The sequence below is a fragment of the Chanodichthys erythropterus genome, chromosome 12 (assembly GCF_024489055.1).
Source record: "Chanodichthys erythropterus isolate Z2021 chromosome 12, ASM2448905v1, whole genome shotgun sequence".
Taxonomy (NCBI): Eukaryota; Metazoa; Chordata; class Actinopteri; order Cypriniformes; family Xenocyprididae; genus Chanodichthys; species Chanodichthys erythropterus.
Window position 1 is genome coordinate 26,212,443 of NC_090232.1, and position 26,723 is coordinate 26,239,165.

Consider the following 26,723-nt stretch of genomic DNA (forward strand, 5'->3'; position numbering starts at 1 on the left):
CTCAATTATAGCCATATTGTTTCTTGGGATGATGTTACACTTATGGAATGTTTTCAGAGTGGTTTGGACTTTGATTGAAAATCTAAAGACAAATCACTTCTACCGAAAGATAACACAAATATTAACTTTTTTTTTTTTTTTATTAATCTGAGTAAAAACAATCTAAAAGTAAAAATGAGATATATGTGGGACTTACCAAAGCTCCAATGCTCCTTAGGCATGGTTTGTTGGGGAGGCACCAGGCACAGGTGCTTATTTTGGGGATGAGGGCACAAGTGCTTTTCTCTCAGGGTGAGGCAAGCTCAGGTGCTTCATTAGGGGACAAGACGGGCACTGGCGCTTCCTCTCGGGACAAAGCGGGCACTGGTGTTCCATCAGGAGACAAGACAGGCACTGGTGCTATGTCAAGAGACGAAGCAGGCACAGGTGTTTTGTAAGGGTAAGAAGCGGGCAAAGGTGCTTCCTCTGGGCATGAGGCGAGCATGGTGCTTCGTCCTGGGATGAGGAGGGCACAGGTCCTTCTTCTGGGCACCTGGAGGGTCCGACCGAAGCAGGCACAAGTGCTTTGTCACGGGATTAGGCGAGCAAAGGTTCTTCTTCTGGAGATGAGGTAGTCCTAGGTTTTTTTTTTTATTTTAGGGGACAGGGGCTTCCTCTGGGAATGAGGTAGGCACAAGTGTAGAGGACGAGGTGGGCACAGGTGCTTTATCAGGGGATGAGACAGGCCCTGCTGCTCTTTTTTGGGGTCCTGGTAGACATACTTATAGACAGAATCAGATACTTCCAATAAGAAGCCATGTTCACCTGTTTGTTTTCAAAAATTTTAAATTAATTTAAAAATTACTCACCAATCCATTAATGTCTAAAACTATGTAAAGGCTGTATCTGCAAGATGAAGCATCTACTGTTGAAGTTTTTTTTAATGCCACAGTCAGAACCTATTTGGCCACTATGAATCTCCTCTTGGCACTTTTTTTGTTGTTGACCAATTTTACTGGAGTATCTTCTTTTAATACATAATACAAAATCTCATCTAAAAAGTATAAAGTTGTGATCATTATAGTGAAGTCATAAGTGTTTTTTTTTGTTTTGTTTTGTTTTGTTTTTTTGTTTTTTTTGTGGAGAAAAAAAAAAAAAGATTAAGGATGTTTATATTTTCATTCATGCATGTGAAAAAGAGTAACACTGATTTAATGCCAAAGTCTGGTTTAAGTTATGTAGGCTACCAACTGAGGCAATAATGTATGGTACAGAAACTTTAGTAGGCCTATGCCACCAAAGATACATTTATACCAGTTATCAACAGTTTCAAAGACTTTCAAAGAAAAACATTAGCACATAAAAGGACCCAAACAAACAAACAAACAGAAAAACTTAATGGTTGTTGCAGACAGGTCCATTTTATAACAAAAAAGGCATTATATTGTCCCATATGGTGAAAAATCTTACTGAAGCCTATGCGACGAATTAGCTCAAAAATAATCAAAAAGTAAAAAAAAATAAAAATAAATAAAATAAAAAAGTGGTCAGAATACATTACCTAAATGCGTAATCTTATAGATAACATTACTAACTACATTTTTCATGCATATTTTATTTATTTATTTATTTATAAGGAACAGTTTAGACAAATAAATAAATAAATAAAATAAAAAAAGGACCAGACCTCCAGTTTCCCATAATCCTCCTCTCCCCAGTGCTTCGGGAAGCTGTATGTGTGCAGTTTGCGCTGTCTCGCCAGCATCATGACGGCGGCTAAGGGGAAGACCGCTTTGCAAGAATTTTGCATGTGATTAGGAGGTTATCCCCAACAGTCTGTGAAACTGGACTTGACGCATCATTCATATTCGGGTAAAGTGCATGTTTGTATTTGTTTACGGGTAAATTAGCTGCCGTTTTCAGTGGTGTAGTTACCGAGGCTTGTGCTATCAATGTAGGCCGCGCGGTATCATATGCGGCTCTTACCGCGCGGCTCTGCAAATTAATGACTGTTCAAACACGAAATTATTAAAAGTCACTTTTTCAGTGAAACCTCGCATGCCTTACTAGTAGCTATAGCTTGAATATTGTTAAAGCGCCTTGTAGAAAAAGAGGCAGGCAGACGCATTTGCACAATGCAACAACATATGATTAATGTGCTTGTGCTAATGTTTACAATGAACGGGGATCCCACGGTCATGGGAAAACGGGAAATATCAAATAATTTTAAAATTGTCATTTTTGTTCAGACAGAAAAAAAATAATAAAATATTTAAGTCATGGAAGTTTGCATTTATTTCTAAGGCTGCTGTTGTCGTTTTGGAGACATGTAACTGTTAACTGTTATACTCAAATAAGTGGATTATAATTGTGTAATTCTTTTAATAATAGGTATTGGTACTTCATATAAATCTTCCTCACCAATTTTTGTACAGTAGTTTAAAATACAGTAGTAATCACGAACATCTGGAAAAGTAATGGACATTCATTGGTCGGGTCAAAAAGTGCAGAAACCTACGCATTAAAGTACAAAACAAATGAATTATATTGTAAACATTAAAACCCCAAAAGCTACATCTCAAACTGAAAATTGATTTGTGATTGAATACCATTTGCTACATGCTCTGATCTATATTTAGCTTGTAGCTATATTATACATCTATTATCATTGTTTCCGCCATGTTTCAAATCGACACTCCCCTTCCAATGTCACAACCCAGGAACTTGTGTTTTATCTAGAATTCCAAGTTTCCCACTTGCAAATATGTCTTCACTTGGTCATTCATGTGCTCGGAAATGACCAGATTTCAAACTCCACTTTAAGGCCACAATAATATAGGCTGTAGTTGCTGAGGTAGTTAGATATGTATGTTACCTTAAAATGAATGTAAGACCATTCATCCAGTGTTGAAGTTGAGACCAAGAGTCAAGACCAAACCCAGAGGAAAGTTGAGTTTGAGTCAAGACATGTCTTCTTGCTCCCAAGTCCATGACAGTGGTCTAAGGCAATTTTTTGTTCCATGCGGACTGTGGACTCAGTCTTGACTCAAACTCATCATCTTCTGGTCTTTGTCTTGACACGGCCTCAACCCAGTTCTGGTCATGTTCTTGACTCCGATTTGGACTCGTTCTGGACTTGAACTTGACCATCTTCTGGTCTCAGTCTTGACTTTGTGAACTGGTCTTAACTTCAACACTGCATTCAGCTTCAGAATGCTGGTGCCTTTTATTTGCCATTTTTCTAATGCAGCCCTGCAGAATGTCCAAGATCAGGCGGAAGGTTACAGTGGAGAATTCAAAGACCATTTCGGACAGCAGCAGTAGCACGACCACCCCCTCCCGCAGGCCCAGCGTGTTTGAGAGACTCGGGCCCAGCACGGCCAGTAATGCAGCAGAGGTAGGGATACTCGTCACCCACTGTGGTGCTCAGGAAACTTGGTGAGCTGCGTACCTAGGCAGTATTTCTGGTGCCTATCATGCTCTGTCACGCTGTCTAAGTAGTAGCTCACTGGGTTTTGACGGTTTTTTTTCTCGTTTTTTTTTTTTCTCAGGTGCCCTTGTAAAGTGTATAAATGCAACAGACTGACCCATATATGTCTTCCCTTGCAGACTCATTGTAGAAACTGGTTAAAGACTGGGAACTGCAGTTACGGTAACACGTGTAGATACACACATGGAACCCCATCACGAGGAAAAGGCTTCACTGGAACGTTCAACAGGTGAGATTCCATTGAAGAGATGCTGTTTTCTAAATGAACCTGCTCAAATTCTTGGCCGAATACTTGACTTTCTGCATGTGTGCTGGTCTGCAGGTCAGCTGAGAGGCCCCCTGGGGATCTCCGGGAGAGGATGAAGAATAAGAGACAGGATGTAGATGGTGACTCTCAGAAAAGAGACGCAGACGAACCCACTTCACCCACAACCAGAGTAGGCTGCTCTAACAACTTAGATTTACTTGGAAAAAACTCAATTTAGAAGTGAAACTCTAGATATTGCCATGGTTGATTGATTGTTCTTTGACATTGGAAAAAAAATTGTTTCTCATTAGCAGCGAGATTCATCCCGTAGCAGGCACAGGGAGAAAGAGGATATTAAAATCACAAAGGAGCGCACTCCAGCTAGTGAAGAGGAGACCGCAGATTGGGAAGCCAGTCGTGAAGGTGAAGATTCTCCAAAGTACCCACAAAGTTGTTGCATCTCATCATTTTAAGGGATAGTTCACCCAAAAATGAAAGTTATGTCATAAATTACTCATCCTCTTGTCATTCCAAACCAAGAATACTTTTTCATCTTTGAAACACAAAGATGTTTTTAATGAAATGCTTAAAAAAAGAAAAGAAAAAGGAATATTTTAACTGACACTCCATATGAATCGAGCAGTTTAATCAAAGTCTTCTGAAGAGACATGACCACTTTATATGAACGGGTTTAATTTTAGATTTTTTATTCGCATATAAACATTGATTAATGCACATGCATGTATGGGGTTTGAATGTCTTTCCTCTCATCACAGGTTAAGCTTTATTTTCTCTTTGTCAGTTTTTTCCCAGCAGTTATATAGTTGTCATTGATTTTACTAGATTCCGATAACGGTGACTACGATTACGAGTTATCTCTTGAAATGAAGAGACAGAAGATTCAACGTGAGCTGATGAAGCTGGAACAGGAAAACATGGACAAACGAGAGGATATCATCATCAAGAAAGAGGTATATTAGTTTGGGTTACAGGGTCCTCGTGGGTCCCTTAAAAGTTTTAAAAAGCCTAAATTCAGTCTTAATTTTAATTTCAAGAGTTCTTAAATTTGGGGGCGGTAAAACAGGAATCGCGATAGAACTTAATCTGATGGCCAAACTTCAGAATAAGGGTGCTCTGATCAAGATTTTTGAGGCAAATCACAGATTACCGATCACTGGAAGCAGTATTTGCTGATACGATCACCCATACCGATCACCAAAGTAAATGGTTCTATTCTTAACAACAATGTATTTTTTAAGTATAAAAAAATTAGGAGATGAGAAAGTATCATGAATTCACACATTTTTATTTATTGGCAAGCAACATGTTCCATTCTCTCTCTTAGAGGTGAATAGGAGCAACTTGGAGCTTAACAAATATAGCATTCATGTGAAATAAATATTAATAAAAAAAACAACGCACTCAAATGTAAAACACTTCATAGTCTTCACTGTATAAATTAAATACAGATTAATCCTTCTAAATCTACTTAAGAGCAATGAGAGATTTTTCTCTTTGTCTTTTCTTGTTCGATTAAAACTAATGACAAAGAAAGCAGCAGGTTTATTAGGCTGATGTCACTTTAAGACAGATTGCACGTAGGGCTGGACGATTAATTAAAAAGTAATCGAAACTGAAATTCAGAATCTCTAACCGACATAATTTTCCCATGTCGGTTATTTTGTTTTTTTTAATCCTGTTGATACTTCCCCCTTAAAAACATACTACCACGTGTGTAGCCACGTAACTCTGCCCCGTCCAGTCAGTGGCATAAAAACAATACACAGTTCAATACATAGTAATGGCGCTTGAGCGGTGAGCCTTGCGTCTTCACTAAACTTTGTCAGTTGTATTTGTTTTAAGGTTTACCAGTTTGGACATTCAACCGATTTTAGACAATTGGATGTATATTATTTCGAGCTACCGTGCTCACGCAGCTGCGCTGTGTCACGAACGCTCATACAAACAGTAGCTGCGCAAAACATGAAGATCGCACGCACAGAGAGGAACACAGAAACTATTTGTCAGCGCTGTCCAGTTAAGTAGCTTAGAAACTCAAAACTTATTATATATTTTTCTACTTTTGAAGTAACTATTTACAACCTGCAGCTTGACAATTAATAGAGAGACAGTATGACTAATTCACACACGCAATTGCTCTCATTACATACTGTTACTGTGCTAATTTATTTTCTGCTGAAAATGAGCTATGTCATGTCTGATCACTCTTTCAAAAGAAAAAAAAATCCCACTTTTAAAAGTCAATCTCATTTACAGTATAAACCTTGTCAGTAAACTATGAGGGCAGCAAAAAAAAAAAAACATTCATTAATCGTAATTGAGGAAAAATGTTCAGTTAATTGAGGTTTTGATTTTAGGCCATAATCGTCCAGCTCTAATTACAATCTAATATACTGTTACACATGTAACTTATTTCCCAACTGTTTATGCTCACTAAGACATGATTGACGGTGTTTAAGCAAATACTCACCAAGCAGGGCTTTTTGACATATTTCTGTGTGTATTTAACCGTTTAGACATGAACCCGAAGCTCAAAGTTCACTTTGCTTGTCTGTGTTCGACTCTGTGTGTCCGTGTCTTGGAGCTTAGGAAGTCGCTTGGAGAACAGTACCGGCTCTTCTGATCTGCCTTTATAGAGACCACCAATCAAACTATACAAAGCTATTATCAGCCTGTAACAGGCACCCTTAGAAGGCAATGATTTAATGAAATAATTCTGAGCATTGCACGTTTCATAGTAAACGTGGAACTGTTTTTTTTTGTTTGTTTTTTTATGAAAGTTTATCTGAAGGGAACGGACTCTCTTCAGAAAAGATTTGATGGCATTTTATTTCCATATTACCTACATATAATGCCTAATAAAAGATTAAATAGATATGTATACCTGAAATGTGAGATTAATAATTTTTTAAAACATTGCTTTTGTCAATCTACCTTTGAACTGTAAAGTTGTTTAAATAATGGTATTTGCAGTTATTTTACTGATTATCATGTTACCATAGACAGTTTATTGCATACACTCCAAATATTGACAGAAGGTTAATGTGAGTTTTTATCAACACAGAGAGTAATGGCTTGTATGTTCTCAACAGGAACCAGTCTCCAAAACCAGGACGAGTAGTTCTTCTAAGGATAGGGTAAGTTACTTGAACACAGACCAGAATAAACAAAGTCTCAATTAATGTTCATTTTAGTATTATTATTATTATTATTATTTTTTTGTATTCGCTTTGGTACTATTTTCCCAAGTAAGTTGTACATTATGTAATTATGTAGTTTAGGTAATGTAAGTGTATTTTCTGAGGTGGCATCTGTGACCTGTATAAATATTTCAGCAACAAGGGTGATTAGAAACAGGTATCTTGCATTGTTTGTTATTGAATGAACTGATTTTTAAAAGTACTAAATTGAAAGAAGAACATAATGTTGTGTTTCTGGGATTTAAACTAATTAAATATTAAATATCTCATTACATATCACAATGATCTTGTGTTTGAAACAATGATTATGTAAAATGAAAATATGTACAGCTAGAATGAAAGCCTGAGATCAGGTTTTGAAAGAATGACTAGTTGCATTACAAGTGTGATCAGTTTGGAGTTTTAATACTAAGAGTTTTGAAAATGTACACCTTACTTGTGAAAATAGTACCAAAGAAAATAAAAAAAAAACTGTAATTGGCCTTTTATTACAGGGTGTTATCTTTGGAGTTTTATTTTGGTGTGCTCTTGATCTGTTTTAGGCTTCTCCTGAACGCACCAGTTCTAAGGGGTCACCCTCGTCCCGTAAATCCAGCGGCTCACCCAAACATAGAGCGGGGAAGGGTGGAAACTCCAGCAAGAAAGAGAAAAAGTCCTCCACTTCCTCAGTCATCTCCTCTCCAGTGTCTGACCAGAACAGGACAGAGGAGACAGACAGCAGGTTAGGAAAATTATTACCATTTAGATGAACTTAAACTGATTTTTATCAATTTAAATACTTGACTGCTGTTTACTTTTTTTGACCAGGTCATCTAAGAGTGGCCATGGAAAAAGAAAAGGGCCACGGACGCCCAGTCCTCCTCCACCTGTCCCTGTGGAGAACCCAGTGATTGGGAAGAAGCACAAAAATAAACACAAAAACAAGGAGAAATGTGAGGACAAACCTAAAGAAGGCAAAGAAAGAGGACGAGATGTGGAGAAACACAAAGAGAAAAAAGAAAAGCGCAGGTATAGTCACCTTCAAAAGAAATCCACAAAACATACAGTATATGATACAAGTATCAGATCTGTAGTATTGTTAAAAGTGATACTGAAATTATAAAAATGTGACTATACCAGTCTTTCTGCAGCATCAGCAGTACTGCATCTATTTGGTACCCTCTGATAAATGGTTTCTTTGAATCCTTTGTGCGTATGTGTTCCTGCTCTGAGGAGCGTAAAAGGTTTCTATTTACAGTATGCTTTTGCAGTGTTAACAATTCAAAGACAATCAAAGACATCTCTGAGTGCAAGGAAGTGTGTTCCAATAGTGTTTGCTATGGCACCCAAATTGGTTGAGAAAATCATGAAATAATACTGAAATTGATACCGACTACTAAAATAATGGTATCGTGACAGCACTAATAGATTGTCATAAGCCGTTTTTCCACTCACTGGCCAGTGTGAGCCAGGGCAAACAAAGGCAACGGGAAGAGACAGATGAAGCATGAAACCAAATGAATACACAATAATAGTCATATATAATTTGAGTTCTTCAAGCAGTCTCTGGTATTTTCCATAATCACATATGTATTTATTATCGCAGTGGTTAGCATAAGTAGCCTAGCCTTTAGCATCTAATACAAATATATTTCTGCCTATTACAGTGAAGTTATTTCAAATACTTGCTGGTGTCTGAAAGTGTGTTTTGAGCAGAAAATCTTTGGAATGTCTTAAATGTTGAGGTCTTTGTTCATGACCACTCCTCAAGCCCCAGTTGGCTCGATTTGGACCAAGGTATCCACCTTATTCCTGACTAGCCTACTACATTTTGAATTATGGGTGGCTCTTCCGGTTTGGGGAACTTCCATTTAAAAAGACTGAAACAATCATTTCAAATCATGATGTTGCCCAAAAAATAAAGCTTATCTGTCAGTTTGACTGAATGAGCTGTCAATTTTTCTTTCATGTTTTATTTTCAGACAGCATGAGAATAACGTAATGCTTGGTATTTTAACATAACGTGTTATAACAATATCTAGAGCAAGAGATCCTTTCAGTCGCTGCATTCTTTCCTCGTGATTATTTTCTTTTTTTCCCTTTTGCATACTGCTGTAATAGTATGAAAAAGGACAACATATACTGCACATCTGGTCTGTTCTCCCGATTATAATTTACAATATATCCCATTAATAATTCACTGGAATGCACGAAGAATCTCTTGTTTTTCTTCTCAAATCCTCACATCTCTTTCCAGGTTTGTTTTCACAGGTAAATACAGTTTATTATCTGTAAAAATGACAGAAATCACTTTGTAATAGTATCACGCAATGCTGAAGTTAATGAACGTTTTTTATTAAGGCAACGTCTATTACATAATACAAATATATATCACTACAGTTGTATTTAACCCGTCCGTTATTGCTGTGGAATGAATCATGCTTTTTCATGGTCTGTTGAAAGTACCTTGTTGATGCTTTTACAAATGTCCTTTTAATGTTCGTTGGTTGAAGGGTGAGCAGAATAATGTCATCTCATTGTACCCAGTTAAAAAAAAAAAGTATTGCATTCATAGAGCAAGCCTTTCACTGACTGTTTACAGCATAATGGAAGTTACACCCTTAATTTGCGCAAAGCGTCATGGGGTGTAGGAATAAGGTGGATTCAGCGGGACAAAAACCCCTGGCCACTGGCCCAGAGGAAGCCCCGATGAGGCTTGATCAAGCCCCGGAAGTTACAGTGGAAACACAACTGGCCGTCATGCAGTAGCGCGCACTCTTTGGCCCAACAGTGGAAACTCCGCTATTTAGGGGCCAAGCACCGAAGGTGCGGAGGCACCTATTGTTATTGTTGGCGTTCTTTTTTTTTTTTATTTTTTTTTTTATTATTATTAGGGGCCAAGCACCGAAGGTGCTTAGGCACCTATTGTTATTGTTGGCGTTCCGTACGCTTATTATTATTCTTCCGCTTCTTCTTCCGCTCTTGAAGTCTATGGCAGCCCATAGAACCGCTTGCGGGAAAGTTGTGAAATTTGGCACACAGTTAGAGGACAGTCTGACCTTTGTCCATAGCAAATTTGGAGTCTCTAACTCAATCCCTCTAGCGCCATCAGCTGTCCAAAGTTGCACTTATGTTTATGTTAATAACTTTTGAACCATAAGGGCTAGAAACAAAATTTTTTTTGTTTTCAATTTCCTCTGATTCCTTGGGTCAAGACGAATCGATTGCACCATATGACGTCATTTTCCGTCATGAAAATTTTTCCGCCATTTTGAATTTTCTGAAAAACGTACTTTTTCGAACTCCTCCTAGGCCGTTACTCCAATTTTCACGAAAATTGAACCAGATCATCTTCAGACCATGCCGACAAAATGTTATGGAATTCAAGTTGATTTCTCAAACCGTTTTCGAAAAACACGCAAACGAATTGTACGTAGTGCTTGCGAAAATAGACATAAGGCTGTATCTCCGCAACGCTTTATCGTATTCAGACCAAACTTGGTAACTGTCATCACAAGCATGACCTGAGGCAACATGCAGCGTTTCGGCGCAGCGCCACCTAGTGGTGCGGAGATATGAAAAATGGCTATTTTTACTTATAACTTCTGATGGGTTTGGCCAAAAATCATGAATTTGGTCTCGTTGGATTCGGGGAATCATGCCGAGTCGAATGATATCCAATTTTCCCATATTGGACATTTTGGCCGTCGGCCATTTTAAATTTGGTGCTAAAATGCTGTATTTTACGAACGCATTAGCGTATCGTTATGAAACTCGGTATGGGTCATCAGCACAATGCCCTGAAGGAGCATACCAAGTTTAGGACCAGCGCCACCTTGTGGTCAAAAGTTATAACAAAATTTACAAAAATGCTAATAACTTTTGACTATATTAACCGATTGTAATGAAACTGTTTTCAGTAGATTCCTTGGGTCATGCTGAGAACATAGATATCAAACTTTCCATAGTCAGCTGAACTTCCTGTCCGCCATATTGTTTTTCTTTAAAAACCTACTTTTTCGAACTCCTCCTAGACCGTTGCTCCGATTTTCACCAAAATCGAACCGTATCATCTTCAGACCATGCTGACAAAAAGTTATGGATTTCAAGTCGATAAGTCAAACCGTTTTCGTATACCAGAGCAACGAATTTGAGGCATGATGCAAAAATGACTCTTGAAGCTGTATCTCTGCAATGCTTTATCATATTCAGACCAAACTTGGTATGTGTCATCACAAGCATGACCTGAGGCATCATACAATGTTTCAGCACAGCGCCACCTACTGGAGTGGAGATATGAAAAATGGCTGTTTTTGCTTATAACTTCTGATGGGTTTGACCAAAATTCATAAATTTGGTATGGTTCATCAGGACAATGCCCTGAAGGAGCCTGAGAAGTTTCGGACCAGCACCACCTTGTGGTCAAAAGTTATAACAAAATTGACAAAAATGCTAATAACTTTTGATAATATCTACCGATTGTAATGAAACTGGTCTCAATAGATTCCTTGGGTCATGCTGAGAACAAAGATATCAAATTTGCCATAGTCAGCTAAACTTCCTGTCCGCCATATTGTTTTTCTTTAAAAACCTACTTTTTCGAACTCCTCCTAGACCGTTGCTCCGATTTTCACCAAAATTGAACCGTGTCATCGTCAGACCATGCCGACAAAAAGTTATGGATTTCAAGTCGATAAGTCAAACCGTTTTCGTATACCAGAGCAACGAATTTGAGGCATGATGCAAAAACTACTCTTGAAGCTGTATCTCTGCAATGCTTTATCATATTCAGACCAAACTTGGTACGTGTAATCACAATCATGACCTGAGGCATCATACAGTGTTTCGGCGCAGCGCCACCTACTGGAGTGGAGATAAGAAAAATGGCTATTTTTGCTTATAACTTCTGATGGGTTTGACCAAAATTCATAAATTTGGTATGGGTCATCAGGACAATGCCCTAAAAGAGCCTGAGAAGGTTCGGACCAGCACCACCTTGTGGTCAAAAGTTATAACAAAATTGACAAAAATGCTAATAACTTTTTTTTCTAATTGCTAACTGCTGCTGTTGGTCTGATGCTGCCAGCCATGTTGGCTGGCTTCTTGTGTCGTTTTTGTGCTTGGCCCCGTAATTGCTGCTTGCAGCTATATTATGTATTGTATTTGCTTGTTATAAAACAATATAAATATCAATCTTTGACCTTTCCTTAATTGCAGAGACCGATCAGATAGTTCCCATAAAGCCAAACGCTCATTAACATCAGAGGAACGTTCTGGAAGTCTTTCCCCACCCTCGAGAGAAGTGTCTCCCCCAGCCAGAAGGAAGTCATCATCCCCCAAACAAGCCTCCCAAAAACAAGCCTCACAGCAGAGGTGAGAAGAGCTGCACTAAAATATTGTTAATCCAGTGTCACTTCTGACATATCATTGAGATATCCGTGAGTTTTCCAGTATTTTATCCAGAGTTAAGTGTTAAAATCATCAATCAAATCCTTATATAATTGTTTATAAGAAATTAATGCATTTATTCAGCAAGGATGCATTGAATTGATCAAAATTAACAGTAAAGACTTTTTCATTGTAACAAATCTTTCTATTCATCAAATATTAGAATGATTTCTGAAGGATCATGCGACACATCTAACTAAATTAATGGCTTTATAGGCAATGACACACCAAGCCGATGGTTTAATTTTTGAGTGGTGAATATAGACTACTGCCACCTGCTGGTATAGACAGTTATTTCTTCTAATGCAGGCACAGAACGTTTATGCTAGTTGCATGTTGGCTGTTGTCTTCGGTGTGTTCAAGCTCAAATTTTTGGTCCAGATGCAAGTTCTTTGATGTCAGTTGGTGTGTCATGGCCTTAAAACTGACAGATATGAGTGACATATCCTGACATTTAAATTGAATCATTAGTTTTTTTTTAGAGATATTGTGGGACAAACTGTCAATTTAGTCTTACGCTTTTTTTCTCTCAGGTCTAGAACTCCACCCCGTCACCGCAGGAGCCCCTCCCCTCTCTCTAGACAACACCACTCTCCCTCTTCACACTCTGGCTCCTCGGCCCAGAGACACTCCCCATCCCCTCGCCACAGACGGGGTTCTGTCTCTCCTCTTTACCAACGAGACCTCCCTCCTCCATCCTCATCCTCACCCCTTCCCACTCAGTCTTCACGGCGCTCCCGGTCTCCACTTACCCCCCAGAGAGACCCCTCACCAACACCTGCCCCTCGCAGGTCAAGCCCCAGTGCCCGTCATCGCTCGCAGGGCAGGGAGAGGGGGAGAGGAGAGCGAGACAGGAGTCCAGCACTGCAGGAGAGGCGGCATGAGCGCAGAGATGGTGAGACCCATTTCTACATCACAGTCATTTAGAGAGTATTTGGCTTTTGATGTAAATGACTTGCGAACAAATGAGCCTGTTATTTTTTTTTTAGTCACTGACTTGTTCAGAGCCACAACTGACAACACAACTGACACAACAACTGATTTAAGGGATAGTTCACCCAAAAATGAAAATTGTCGTAATTTACTCACACCTATGTTGTTGATCCTGGACTTCCTGTCATAACGACAGGTTCTTAAGCTTAAACCTACTCAGGAGCAGGCTTATTTCATGTAAACAGGATTAGATTGCATCTTTTTAATCAGAGGTGATGCTTAAAGTCTGTTCCAGCCACTGCTACTTTTTTACCCTAACAATAATAATGATTTAAAAATAATATTATATAAAATAATATATTTTAGTCTATAATAATATAGTCACAGCCAGTTTTACTCATTGAGAGATTTATTTGTGAGGGAATAATTACCTAATAATTGTGCTGGAGTCACACACACATGATGTACAGTTAGTTTATGGGCCTTAAACTTTAATTAATGCTGATTTAATTTGTAATTACTACATAGAATTAAAAAAGACACCTATTTGTACAACCTTTACATTTTTATTTCAAAGATGTCATTAATTTGTCGTCTTGACACCAGCCAATTGCTGATTGTGGTTTAGAGTATTGATGCATCTGCCTTTTTTGAGGAACACAAGAACGTGCAGTAATCTCAATTTATTCCAGAAATTTTAATCCAATCTGCAAATTCGTTTGAAGAACCAAATTAGCCAGAGTTCAGTTTTCATGATTAGAAGATCTGGCATCTGTGAAATCATCTCAGATATATTAAGCGAGGTATGAAGAACGGACCCCTTTTCTTTTTTCTGTTAACATCACATTATTAACAGACATTTAGAATATCATTTTTTGAAATTTGAGTCGAATCAAATCATTAGAAGATAGAATTGCGATTCTTTTCACCCCTAAAAATACCTTTTTGTTTTTTAAAATATTTTAAAATGTAATTTATTTCTGTGATGGTGAAGCTGAATTTTCAGCATCATTACTCCAGTCTTCAGTGTCACATGATCCTTCAGAAATCATTCTAATATTCTGATTTGGTGCTTAAGAAATGTTTCTTAATATTATCAATGTTAAAAACTGTTGTGCTGTTTCAAATTTTTGTGGATACACTCCATTGCTCACTTAATTTCCTTTCTGCCCTTAGAGAGCCGTGGGAAGCGTGAGAAAGACAGCAGCCGTGATGAGCGAGACTACGATATTGAGCAGAGTTCTTCCCGAGATGAGCGTGATTGCAGGGACAACCGAGACCGCCGCGGTGAACGGGATAGACGAGATGTCCGGGAAGAGCGGCAGCACCGCGGGGAGGTCAAAGACACTCGGGATGCCCGTGCAGCAGAAACACGAGACCGTTCAGGACGAGAATCCCTGGAGCATAGGGATCGGGAACGGGACCGGGAAAGAGAAAGAGAGAGGGAAAGAGAGAGAGAAAGAAATGAAACTCATAGAAAGGAGGAAACAACAACCCAGGAGGAAAGGAATTATGGAAGAGGACATGGAAGGGAGGAAATGAGAAATGAGAGTAGAGTGGACAACAGGAACGAATCTCGAGCTGAAAGAACAGGCAGAGGGAGGGGCCGTGGATCAGACGCCACAGAGAAAGGTGAGAAGATTGTTATCTTCTGTGGGCCATCTATATGACATCTTTGTCAGCTACATCCAAAAAACTGTCAGAATTTCTCTACATGATTATTTTTCATTACATGGTATATTTGATTTTAAATGGTGTTATTAAAAGCGCATCAAGCCACAAAAGATACCCTTTCCTCTAGGTGGTTTTCTGTGTTCGCACTCCAAGTAGGACCTAGACGCTGATAAGCAAATGGGTTTTGGATACATGCCTAAAGGTGTACACAAACATGTCAAAATGCCTTTTTAGAGAGTATTCACGTAATCACAGTGGGTAATGTCTTAAGTAAACACACACAGTTGAGAAAGAAAATGCATGTGTAATAGTATATTGGATCATTGCTTTAGCTCTTGGGGTGCTTTCACACTAACTGGGTTCAATTGACATCAGAGTTCTGTTCATTTGGATGGTGTGAACGCTGTCTTCAGTGAACCATACCAGAGTTCACATGCTGATATGAATGCAGATAAACTAAATTGTGGAAGTATGATTTGATAAAAATCTGTGTTTGTGTGTTTCATTCACTTTCCTGACGTGACTGACAGACTGCAAGCAGAGAGCTGTACATGTAATTTTTCCTCGCCTTCAGTGTTCTTTAGAATATTTGCAGTACATTCGGGGCAGATAGATGCAAGTGTCGTTATGTAAGCTTTGGAAACAAAAGCAACAGTGCAAAAACAAAAATATGAAAGTGAGGTGAGCAGCACTATGCATTTTTCTGCCTTCTCCTGCGCTGTCATTACCAGATGCTGCTTTGATGACTCAAACGCACTGCGGTTCGGTCACAAATAATAAAATCTAAACACAGTCCGGCAGGCGGAGGTGGAGCAATCGAACTCTGGTTCGGATTAGGCAATTGAACCGTGTGTGAAAGCACCCTTAAAGTAACAGCAGCCTAATTTACTTGCTTTTTAATAATAATCAAACAACAAATGACAAAAGAAAACTATTCAATAATAGTGTTAAATGATCATGATTTCATGTTCGCCCAATTTAAATTAATGTTTAATAATTACTGACAGTGAATAATTTGATATATCGTATGTGTAGTATTAATATTAAAATTTTTCAATCATAAGTACCAGTATATTGCAACACCCCTAAATCCTAAAACAAGCTGCAAACTGTGTTGCTAAATTACTTTTGCTGTTTTTATATATCAGAATCCTGTCTTGCACTTTTCCACAGCAAAAATACCACTTTAAAGTTAAAAAAGATGCAATTGCAAGCTGGATCATGTACTTTCCATAAAATGAAACATTTATTTGTTACTTTTTAAGGAGTAATGCAATAATATGAGAACTTGAAAAATTAATTTTAAATACTTATGCAGAGGCTGTGATAATTTTGTGTTTCAGGTACATCTCGTGGTGGTAGAGCATCACAGACTGATGCTAGCAGTGCTAGTGGGCATGACAGCTGGGAGTCCCGCAGCAGTGGTCTGAGAGAGAGGAGTTCAGAGAGGAACACTGATCGTGATCGCTATGACAACGACAGACCGAGAGGAGAACAGCCCAGAGATGAACGGCGGGGAGGACATGCAGAGAGAGATCGCCGTGACAACAGAGAAAGAGGTGACTGATAAGTAGGGCTGAACGATTTTGGAAAATAAACGAATTGCGATTTATTTTTACCAATATTGCGGTTGCAATTTAATATGCAACTATTTTTTAAGCTCTCTATCTTCTATATTATTCAACAAAGTCAAGCAATAAATCATTGCGGGGGTGGGATTCTTTAAGCCCCGGGTATACTTCACTTTGCGCCCGAACGCGTCACGCACGCATTCAAGTCCACGCATCTTTCAAAGTATACTACACCACGGATGACCGCGGATGACCGCGTTCGTCACATGCACAGTAGTTTTTTCTATGCTCCACCAGACATCGGAGAGCAGCACTGAGTCGTGTCATCAACGGGACATTCACTGGACATGATCGGAGAAGAAAAGAAGTGCATCCTTTCCCATATTTTACTTATCCCCCTCCATGAATTTGCCGCCCTAAACACGTCTTTGTACACATTCAAACATGAATTGTACAAATGTGGTTACTTTCTAATCTGTTCGCACAAACGCTGGTCAAGTTCGCTGTGTTTTTCTATTTTTTCAAGCTGTTAAACCGGTCTTTTCACACTCTTCTTTGACGGCTGAATACTGTGCTCAATACTGTGCGTATTGCCACCTAGTGGACTCTTCTATACTGCTTGCGCATGTGCTGTTGCACGCGGGCTGTCCGCGCGGTCTCGAAATTTGGCCTGCATGTGGCCAGGGGCTCCGAAGTATACCCGGGACTTTAGGCACCTCACTTTTGGAGACACTGTCCGATTCAAAATCAAACTTTCCAAAAGCAACTCCGCTTTCTGGCGTCCAGATTTCCTTTCCATGAAGTTTGTGTAGTGCTCACAAAAATTAATCATAACTCCGTGTATAGGTTACTAGCAAGCTCTTACTTGCCATCTGTACTTTTGCTTTGGGTTGGTGCAAAGATCATCTCTTCTTCTGCTCTCTTTCCTGTTGTGGTGGCTAGCAAACAGCATTGCATTACTGTGCGTGCCCCCTTCTGGATTGGAGTGTGGATCGCATGTGACTGACTGTATTCATTGTCTGACTGTATGCACTGAACCGTGACAAATACATGTACCGTTACACCCCATAAAACACTTACGAAAATTAATGTTGACAAATAAAAATGACTTGTTTATCAAAATATGAAAATATGACTATCAATAATGCATCAGTGTTTTCATCTAAAAGGAATGGCTGCATGAGCTGAAGAGTGAATGAACATGAGTAAACTGAAACCCGTTCTATATGACAAATAAACGCAACATTACAACTTGTGCTAGCCAGAAAGTTTTACTGCCATTGTGGAGGCACTACAAAAAAAAAAAAAAAAAAATCACAACGTTCTATAGTGTTCTCATTATATGTTGATGCTGTACATCTTGCACTTAACTGTATTTTCATATATTTAATAAAGTGATTCCAGACATCTCTGCACATTTTTGAAGCCATGAGGAGAAGGGATTTAAATATGCGTACTGTTGAATGAATGGAACAAGATTAACTGGTCACTCTGGATACCTAGTATTCAAATTGCATGTGCCATAACTGCACCTTTTTGCTGTAGTGAAAGGAATTTGCAACAAAATGGTGATTGGTATGTGTCTGACACTTCAGTAATCTTTAAAACTTGATGGACCGAATGGCAACAAGGCTTCTCAGCTCAGCAATTTTCTTCTGTGTAAATTGTGTAAGATTGTTTGTCAAGTTCTGTTTAAGGAACAGATCAAAATTTAAATGTCACTTCTGATAACTTTAAATTAAGTGGAGAAGCTTTAAAATCAGAGGACACGGAGAGCAACTTTTGGTGTCATTGATGGAGATTTGTTTTTGTTCAACAGAACAAAGAGCACCCTCTCCTGGCCGCCAGCAGAGCCGCGGCGAGGACTTTGAGCGTGAAGAGAGGCGAGATGATCGAAGGAATGATCGAGGGGATGACAGACGAGATGACCGCACCCGTGACAGAGAGAAGGACAGGGATAGAGAAAGAGAGAGGGAACGAGAAAGAGAGAAGGAGAGAGAGAGGGAGAAAGAACGGGAAAGAGAGGCTGAAAGGGAACGAGAGCGAGTCAGGGAAAGGGAGCGGGAGAGAGAGAAAGAAAGAGAACGAGAGAGGGAGAGGGAGGAGAGAGAAAGGGAGCGGGAAAGAGAGAGGGAGGAACGGGAAAGAGAGCGAGAAGAGCGGGAGAGAGAAAGGGAACGAGAGAGGAAGGAGAGGGAACGGGAAAGGGAGCAAAGAGAGAGGGAAAGGCAGAGGGAGTGGGAGGAGAGAGATAAAGGAAGGGAAGAAAGGCGGGACAGAAGAGAAGAGCCACGAGACGACCGCTCTGTCCGAGATGCTCATGAAGAGAGAAAGAACACGTAAGTGCTCTAGTATTATTGGTCACATTTAAGTGCAAGTTCTCTGGAATACTTGTGTTGGGTAAATATTACTGCATGGCTGTTAAAATGTATAACATTTGTTGTTAATAACTACATACTGGTGCTACTTTCTTTATCATTTAATGGTGTGTTTCTTATCATTGTAAGGCCAATATTGAAAATATTATCTATGAAGATTAGCCAATAATTATTCTTCGTTATTGGTCATATAAAATTAAAATTTGTCTTTGTCTACATAAATTAAAAATAAAACTGAATTTAGACATCACAGCATTGTGAATAATGGATATTCATTTTGAGATTTGCAAAAGATTACAACAGTTAACTGATTCCAAATGTCATTTAAATGTAAAAATACAAGAAAATATGAATACAAAATATCCAGTACCAGGGATATGTATCCAATATCAACTGATACCAGTAAATTTAAATCTCATACAGCAGCCAATAACCAGTATATTGTATCAATATATCATGCATTCTTATTTAATCATTAATTCTTATTAACTCATTATCATTCGCGTCACCGTCCTCGCGCCATTCCCTCACGGCTCTGCTTGTCACATTTGGTTAGCATGAGACTTTCAAAAACAAAAAATTTTATAGACCAAACTTTTGAACAGTAGTGCACATGTAAGCATTTTGAAAATTATAGACTAAATACTGTTTGCCCTTTTGTTTGTTTGCAGTCGCAAGAGACATCGTGCTGAGAACACTCCCAGTCCACGGCCATCTCCTAAAAGAGGGCGAGATGTTAGCCCTGCAGATAGTGACGGTTACAACAGCACTGAGGAGAAAGGTATGATTTCAACTGAGCAAGTGCAAAGTTATGTTTTCCCCCTTTAGTGAAAACATATACTTAGCATATCCTGGCCTATAGGTGTATTGTGATCATACACAGAATATTTGCATGTAAAATGTATGGTTTTATTTCAGGTGAAAAGCACCGACTGCTGAGTCAAGTGGTTCGTCCTCAGGAGACTGCTCGCTCGCCTGTCCGCTCCTTTACTGATGACAAACCCAACCGCTGGAAGGATGAAGAGCGGCGTGGCGATAAAAAAGAAGGCCGTGGCCGACACGAGGAGGTGGATCCCCGTGGTGAGAGAGGAGCAGGAAGAGGAGCAGAGCGACGTGGAGAACACGCTCCAGACATTTCTGCTACAGGCATCTCTGAATCCAGGAGGGGAAAAGAGCAGAGGGACCTCCCTCCTGCTGCCCTCACTCCCCCTCCAATGGAGGAGAGAGACTCTTTATCAGCCGTTCATGAGGAGGGCAAGAAAAAGACTAAATCTCAGAAGAAAAATCTGAAGAAGAACCGTAAAGAGGAGGAAGTGGCATCTGGAGAAGGGGATCGTAGTAATCCTGAGCCCCCCTCATCCTCCTCCACTGTAGCTGAAGCCCCCCAGGCTCTCCTCTCACCTCGCAAGATGCCCAAGAAGAAAGCCTTAGAAAGGAAGCGCAAGCGCTCACGAGGACCCGAGTCGGATGTTTCTGAGGACGAGCTGGTCGCCCAACATCCCCTCAGCAAGAGACGACGGGGCCCACGTACACCCCCGCCAATCAACAAGGACGACCTTCCCTCCCAGAGAGCTTTAACGGCTGGACAGAGCTCTCTCTCAGCTAAAATTGATCCCAACTTCAGTGACTGGTCTGATGAAGACGTACCAGAGCGAGGTGAGAGCTCCTCTGCCTCCCTGCCATCCGATAGGCCTCCAGAGCGGCTGCTTCCCTCAGAGCGCCCCCCTAGAAGGGGTGTACGTGGTGGGGGCCGGGACCGTACAGACCCCCCAATCGCCCCGCTGCTCCCTGACCCTCCGATGCTGATACAGTCTCTTCCTTTACAACCGCTACTGCCGCAACACATGCTGCGTAAACCGCAGCAAGCAGACATGCAGCAGCAGCGTAGCAGTAGCATGGGCAGCAACCAAAGTCGTGCGTCTTCGCGAAGATTACGCTCTCCTTCCAATGAGTCGGCTCATCGAGATGAAGGCCCTCAGGGGCTGAGGTCCCGCAGAGGACTCATGCAGGGTGGCAATTCCCGAGAGAGAGACAGAGAGCGAGAGAGAGAACGGGACAGGGAGAGGGAACGAGAGAGGGAGAGAGACAGGGAGAGAGCAGTGGCCAGTGAACAGATAGGAGGAGAGAGGAAGTCAAGGATTGATCAGCTTCGGAGAGGAGAACCCAGTCGGAGTACTTCCTCAGGTGAGACTCTTCATAGAAGCTTTGAGTTTCTTAGTATTCTATTTTTTGGGGGGTGGGAATTGTTTGAAACACTATTTTCCTTGATTTTGGGTTGAACTAATTGTGAGATTCCAGAGTAGAGTGCCTGTGTGGAAAGATTGAGAAGTGATAGAACATGTGGAAAAATATACTACATGAGGAAAATCCTCATTTCATTCTCAGTATTTAGTGAAAAGAAAAACAAATAATAATAACAATAACAATATGCATTAATAAAAATGACAAGATTTAAAACTAACAACAAAAAAAAATCGGAACATTTTGTGTATCTAAACTGTGCTCTGAATGATGTGTGAAAGAATACTAAAACCATTGTTATTGTAATGTCAAAGTATTGAATTCTCCATAACACTTTTATCTGCTTTCACAGACCGGCAGGACTCTCGGAGTCACAGTTCTCGTCGTAGTTCACCAGAGTCTGAGCGTCAGGCTCGCTCCAGAGCCGGCTCCTACGACAGCCGTGAGCGTGACCGGGAACGAGAACGGGAACGAGAACGAGAGCGTGATCAGTTGGATCGAGAGCGTGAGAAAAAGGATCACCGGCAGCTTCAAAATCCACAAACCCAACAGAGAGACTGGGAACCAGAACTTCGTGAGTGGGGTGGGCGGGGCCGAGAGCCCCTCCTCCGTGGCAACCGGGAGCCAATTAGAGAGAGAGACTTACGGGAGATGCGTGAAAGGGAACGACTCTTACCTGAAGGGCTGCTGGCACATGAGAGAATGGATCGTGAGCGTGGTGAAAGGGACCGTGAGCGTGAACGAGAAAGGATGCTTCCGTTTGACCTTCAAGCTCACAGGGAACCAAAGAGCAGAGGTGAAATTAAGATGGAGAGGGGAGAGTATGAACCTCTGTTACCCAGAGAAGCCCTCATGGATGTAGATAAACCAGCTGACAATTCACACCTGCAAGGGGAAGCATCTGAACCAGAGAAAATGGATAGTCTTGATGGTAAGTCCCCCACCCCCCCACCGCCGATTTCTCAAACTGTAATCTGATGTATAAGAAGATTTTTCAGTTTTACTGTATGTATGTGTGTTTGCTCTTTCTTTCAGAAGAAGAGGATGGAAAGGGGGATGATGCACAGTCTGTTGTGTCAGGTGGTGAGGAGTATGAGCCAATCAGTGATGATGAACTGGATGAGATTCTGGCAGACAGTCAGAAGAGGGATGACCAACAAGATGAAGAAAAGCTTTCTGGTACGTAACACCATTTAAAACAGGGTCCCGTGAACGCATTCAAACCACAAACAAATGGCCCGCCTCAGTCTAATCTGCCCACCACAATTTCATAATGAGCCGAAAATATTTTTACACTTCACATAATAACATAAAAATGTGACGTTCTGTTGTGCTTCAATGCTTTGGCAAATCTGTTAATCAAACTAAAATCGAAATCGCAAAATGACTTTGCAATATGCAAAAGGCTTAATTATGCAATTATATAGTATGCTATGCTGCATGTTTCAGAGCGAAGCATGACTTGGTTCACAGTAAATAGAGCGAACTCCATCTCTGCATGTACTGTGAGTTTGAAGGGGTCATGACATGGATATTTTAAAATATTTTTTCCTATTTTCTTTGTTTTGTTCCTTGAACTACTCTTGTGTTGAAAGTTTTTTGCACAAAAAAATATTACTTTCAACTTTGGCTGGAATTATGTGTTGACGTAATCGATTACATTGATTACACACTGTTTGTTCATACCTAATCCCCTGTCATGTTTCACAAAAAAACAAACCTCGAGAGCAGATGCTAATGGCTAGTATGGCCAGAATAAAAGCTTAAGGGTTTAATGCAAAGAAATTAAGCCATAAGTGTTGTAAACTTACTACTGTAAAACAATTAATATACTACTGAAAAATTCATTTTAGTTTTTAATAATAATATCAAAAATAATTTTGGATTATCACATCTAAGTCAAGGTACAAGACATAGCAAAACCATTTCCCTCCACTGAAAAGATGTTAATTGAGATTTTAATTTTGCTATCAAAGTGCGCCAGAATTGATTCATTTAATTTTAAAACATAGAAAGTTTTCTTCTGGTGGAGCATACCCCCCGAACCCTCTAGACGGCCCCCAGTCCACCTGCAATAGTGAAAGAACGCTTCAAACAGATGTGACAGCATTGCATACACCACTCTTTTGTTTTAGATGTGTTTTTGTTTTCATTGCTGTCTGCACAGTACATGTGTTCTGATTTGGATACTGCCCTCATGAAAAAATATGATCAAATGCAAAACGTGCAAGTTTACATTGTGACCAGCTGCGGTTCTGGACAGGTGAGGCAGAGCCCTATGGAAATATTCATCCGAAAAAATAGACCTCTATATAAACTGAATCAATAATAAATTGTAAATGTATTCAGCATTCTGCAACAATTTTTTTTTGTATTTTGTTGACTATTTTAAGACGTAAAGTGAGCAGGATATATTAAAATTTAATATATGGCTTGTATAATGATACTAAGTGGGGCAGCGGGTTCTTGAGCCCTCCCCAGCTCAACAGTTTTCCAATGTAAATCTGTGGTGAAAAATGGAACTGCAGCATTCTCTAATCGAGAGCCATTAGGGCAGATTTCAGACTGCCCTGCTTATTTTCACATAAGCTTGCGTATACCCCACTCCAGACCAAGATGATATGAATCCGATTCAGCTATGAGTATATTGGTCTGTATCAGGTCAGTAGCTAGTTGGCATGTCTGTTCTTCCTATGTGGAGTAGCGTATCAAATAAATAAATGTATAAATCCTTTAATTTAAATGTGCTATGTTTGGTATGAGAATAGACGTGACTTTTTCCTCACTGGAATTCCTCCTAAACTTGTAGTATTTTAAAAGAGCATTCAGAGGCAGCAAGTGCTACATTAAGGCAATTCTTCTATGTGCGTATCGTCGTGTGTACTTAAAAGCTTGTCAATTAACATTAGAGCGCCAACCTCAGGCTGAATAACGCAACCTCTGCCAAAAGTGTTGTGTGTGTGTTCAGCTATTAGAATCTAAAGCTTGCAAAACTGTTATTCATAAACTAGCGCTAAGACCCAGAATCTGCCCTACCTAAATCTAAAATCAGGAGCCGCTACTGATTGTGACTATACCAATGAATGTGGACATTCTAGGGAAAAAAAAAAAAAAAAAAAAAACAGATCTGGCCACATGTAACTTTTTTTTCCCAGTTTGAACAGAAAATACAAAGATTCCTATTTCACAGACTGATACACACTCAAAGCCATAAGCATAATCTATGTAATGACCATTTCAAAATTCCTCTAACCCCAAATTTTTACTGTCTATAACATACCATTTGCATGTTCTGTTTCAGGGCCTCTGGATGTGATTGATGTAGATTGGTCCAGTTTGATGCCCAAGCAAAAGCAGGAGCCCAGAACTCCCGGGGCAGCACTGCTGCGGTTCACCCCAGGGGCTGTGCTTCTCAGAGCAGGAGTGTCCAGACGCTTAGCTGGGCCTCAGCTCCTTGCCAGAGTTAAAGAAGTGTGCTCCAGAGAGTTGGAAGACCCTAAAGGTGAATGTGCAAAATACCTTTGAATGAATGCTACAGTTTTAATATAAATGAAGCTCTACTGATAAGCTAGCATAATTATTATTATTATTATTTTTTTTTTTTTTTGTGGTAATAAATAATAGTATAACAACTGAATTGAATCTCAAAATATGAATCCATAGATGCTGATAAACTCTTAGAGCATGATCTGGGTGCTCTAAACATGGCTGCATACAACAGAAGAATGGAGAGGGCCAACCTACTGAGGAGCCTGGGCCCTTGCTGCAAGGCGCTGTGTGCTCGCCGAGACATTGCCATACGTAGACAGCTCCTGAAAAATGACAAGGTGCTCTTATGGCCTTTAATTGGGGGCACTTATTTTGTGTAACTTGGGCTTTCTGAAACTGTATTGAGAAAGTGAGCTCTATTCTGGAACTGCCTACCTAGAGAAGATTTTTATGCCATCAAAGGAAGAATCAAGAGAAGTTAATATTATGAGTATTTTATTAAATATATTTTAATTTAAATACTGAAGAATATAGATGATAACTTCCATCTGGTGTTTCCTGCACCGCTTTTAAGCTGCAAAGAATTCTCAGACAAATTACATTTTACTCAAGCTTTCAGTCTAAATTGAATGTGATGGTGAGATAAAAAAGACTGTGTAACAAAGTAATATGCACTACAGTTTAAAAGTTTGGGGTCAATAAGATGTCCCTTATTCTCACCAAGACTGCGTTTATTTGCTGAAAAATACAGTAAAAACTGTAATATTGTGAAATATTATTACAATTTAATATAACTGTTTTCCTTTTTTTTATATTTTAAAATGCAATTTATTCCTGTGATGGCAAAGTTGAATTTTCAGCATCATTATTCCAGTCTTCAGTGTGACATGACCTTTCAGAAAAAATTTTAATATGCTGATTTGCTGCTCAAGAAACATTATCACATTGCTTAATTTTTTTTTTTTTTTTTTCAGGATTTTGTTCATAAATAGAAAGTTAACAAGTAGAAAACATAATTGTTTTTGTAACCATGTTGGAGTCTCAACTGTCACTTTTGATCAATTATATACTCTGAATAAAGATATTAATTTCTTTTAACAACCACACCACAAAAAAACACAAAAAAAAAAAAAAAACAACAACATATAAATCTAATCTTGTGAGGGTTGCTGTGGAATGTGTCAGTGACTTTAAAAGTGTTGCTGTTTTTTATTATTATTATTATTATTATTATTTTTAAATAAGCCTAATAATTGGCTTAATAAAGGTGTTCATGATTCAGTATTTGGTTTAATGCATCTGTATTCCTCATGTAGGGCACAACCAAGCAGATCTACACCAGCGCTCCAGTGGTGGACAATGAACTTGTGCAACTGAGTTTGCGTCTCTTTAAAAAGAAAATGGCTTCCAGCCAGTTGAGTGGACAGGAGAAGCCCGATTCAGTCTCTGCAGCCCAACAACTCAGCACACCAGCAGAGCTGTGCGTCTCCTGAGCATGCTCAGTGAGTACAGTCTGAAAGAGCCCATCTCAGATCGCTGTTAACCCATACTATCAACGATTATTGTAACACACTGAAACTGCTTTTAAATCAGTGCTGATGGAGCATTGCTGCCCTAAACCTCAGAGGAACCACATAGAGACTAGACAAACTAGCCTGTGGAGATGCTGTCTAAGGTTTCATGACCCTTGAACTTTGAATCAGAAGTGATAACCATGTACTGCATAAGAACTTTGTCATTTACATTTGTTTTAGAGACGTTTTTTTGTAATGTCAGATGTGTGAACAACGGTTGCTGAATGTTTGTGAGATATACAATGGGTACTGAAGATGTACAATAAAATGACAGTATTTGTTATGTGCATCTAACTTTGGTTCCCCTTGCTTGTCCGTTTTGTTTTGAAACTTTATTTTTTTTTGTGATCAGTCCGTTTCAGCACTCTTGTTCTCAGTGATTCCTTGTTTTATTAAAAAGATTAAAGAAATGGGTAGTTTTGTGACGCTTATAAACTTTGTTGTTGCTTTAAAGTGCTATCTGTTATAAAACTATACAATATTATCACAAACAGAATAT

At 39.6% G+C, this 26,723-nt stretch overlaps 1 protein-coding gene across 5 annotated transcripts; it reads left to right on the forward strand.

The window, feature by feature from the left end:
- Nucleotides 1-1,712: 1,712 nt before the first annotated feature.
- zc3h13 (zinc finger CCCH-type containing 13) lies at nucleotides 1,713-26,665 on the forward strand. 5 transcript variants are annotated; one of them, XM_067405106.1, is made up of 21 exons: nucleotides 1,713-1,851; nucleotides 3,230-3,376; nucleotides 3,589-3,698; nucleotides 3,792-3,906; nucleotides 4,028-4,139; nucleotides 4,560-4,687; nucleotides 6,830-6,874; nucleotides 7,480-7,658; nucleotides 7,745-7,945; nucleotides 12,134-12,289; nucleotides 12,898-13,259; nucleotides 14,474-14,929; nucleotides 16,315-16,530; nucleotides 18,362-18,881; nucleotides 19,592-19,701; nucleotides 19,839-21,104; nucleotides 21,514-22,092; nucleotides 22,197-22,340; nucleotides 24,463-24,663; nucleotides 24,825-24,988; nucleotides 25,967-26,665. In XM_067405106.1, the coding sequence occupies exons 2-21, from the start codon at nucleotides 3,239-3,241 to the stop codon at nucleotides 26,141-26,143; spliced, it is 5,379 nt and encodes a 1,792-aa protein (XP_067261207.1). In that variant the 5' UTR covers nucleotides 1,713-1,851; nucleotides 3,230-3,238; the 3' UTR covers nucleotides 26,144-26,665. The 5 variants fall into 5 exon arrangements, with proteins under 5 accessions (XP_067261207.1, XP_067261204.1, XP_067261206.1 ...); XM_067405104.1 differs by having other exon boundaries at nucleotides 1,744-1,851; nucleotides 3,186-3,376; XM_067405103.1 differs by having other exon boundaries at nucleotides 1,721-3,376.
- The last annotated feature ends 58 nt before the right edge of the window (nucleotides 26,666-26,723 follow it).

Excerpts from the sequence above, each read along its gene's own strand:
- zc3h13 (XM_067405103.1), top strand. The coding sequence starts at position 3,224 with ATGCAGCCCTGCAGAATGTCCAAGATCAGGCGGAAGGTTACAGTGGAG. Across the intron at positions 12,290-12,897 it reads AAACAAGCCTCACAGCAGAG|GTCTAGAACTCCACCCCGTC; the intron begins GTGAGAAGAGCT and ends TTTTTCTCTCAG. Across the intron at positions 19,702-19,838 it reads CAACAGCACTGAGGAGAAAG|GTGAAAAGCACCGACTGCTG; the intron begins GTATGATTTCAA and ends GTTTTATTTCAG.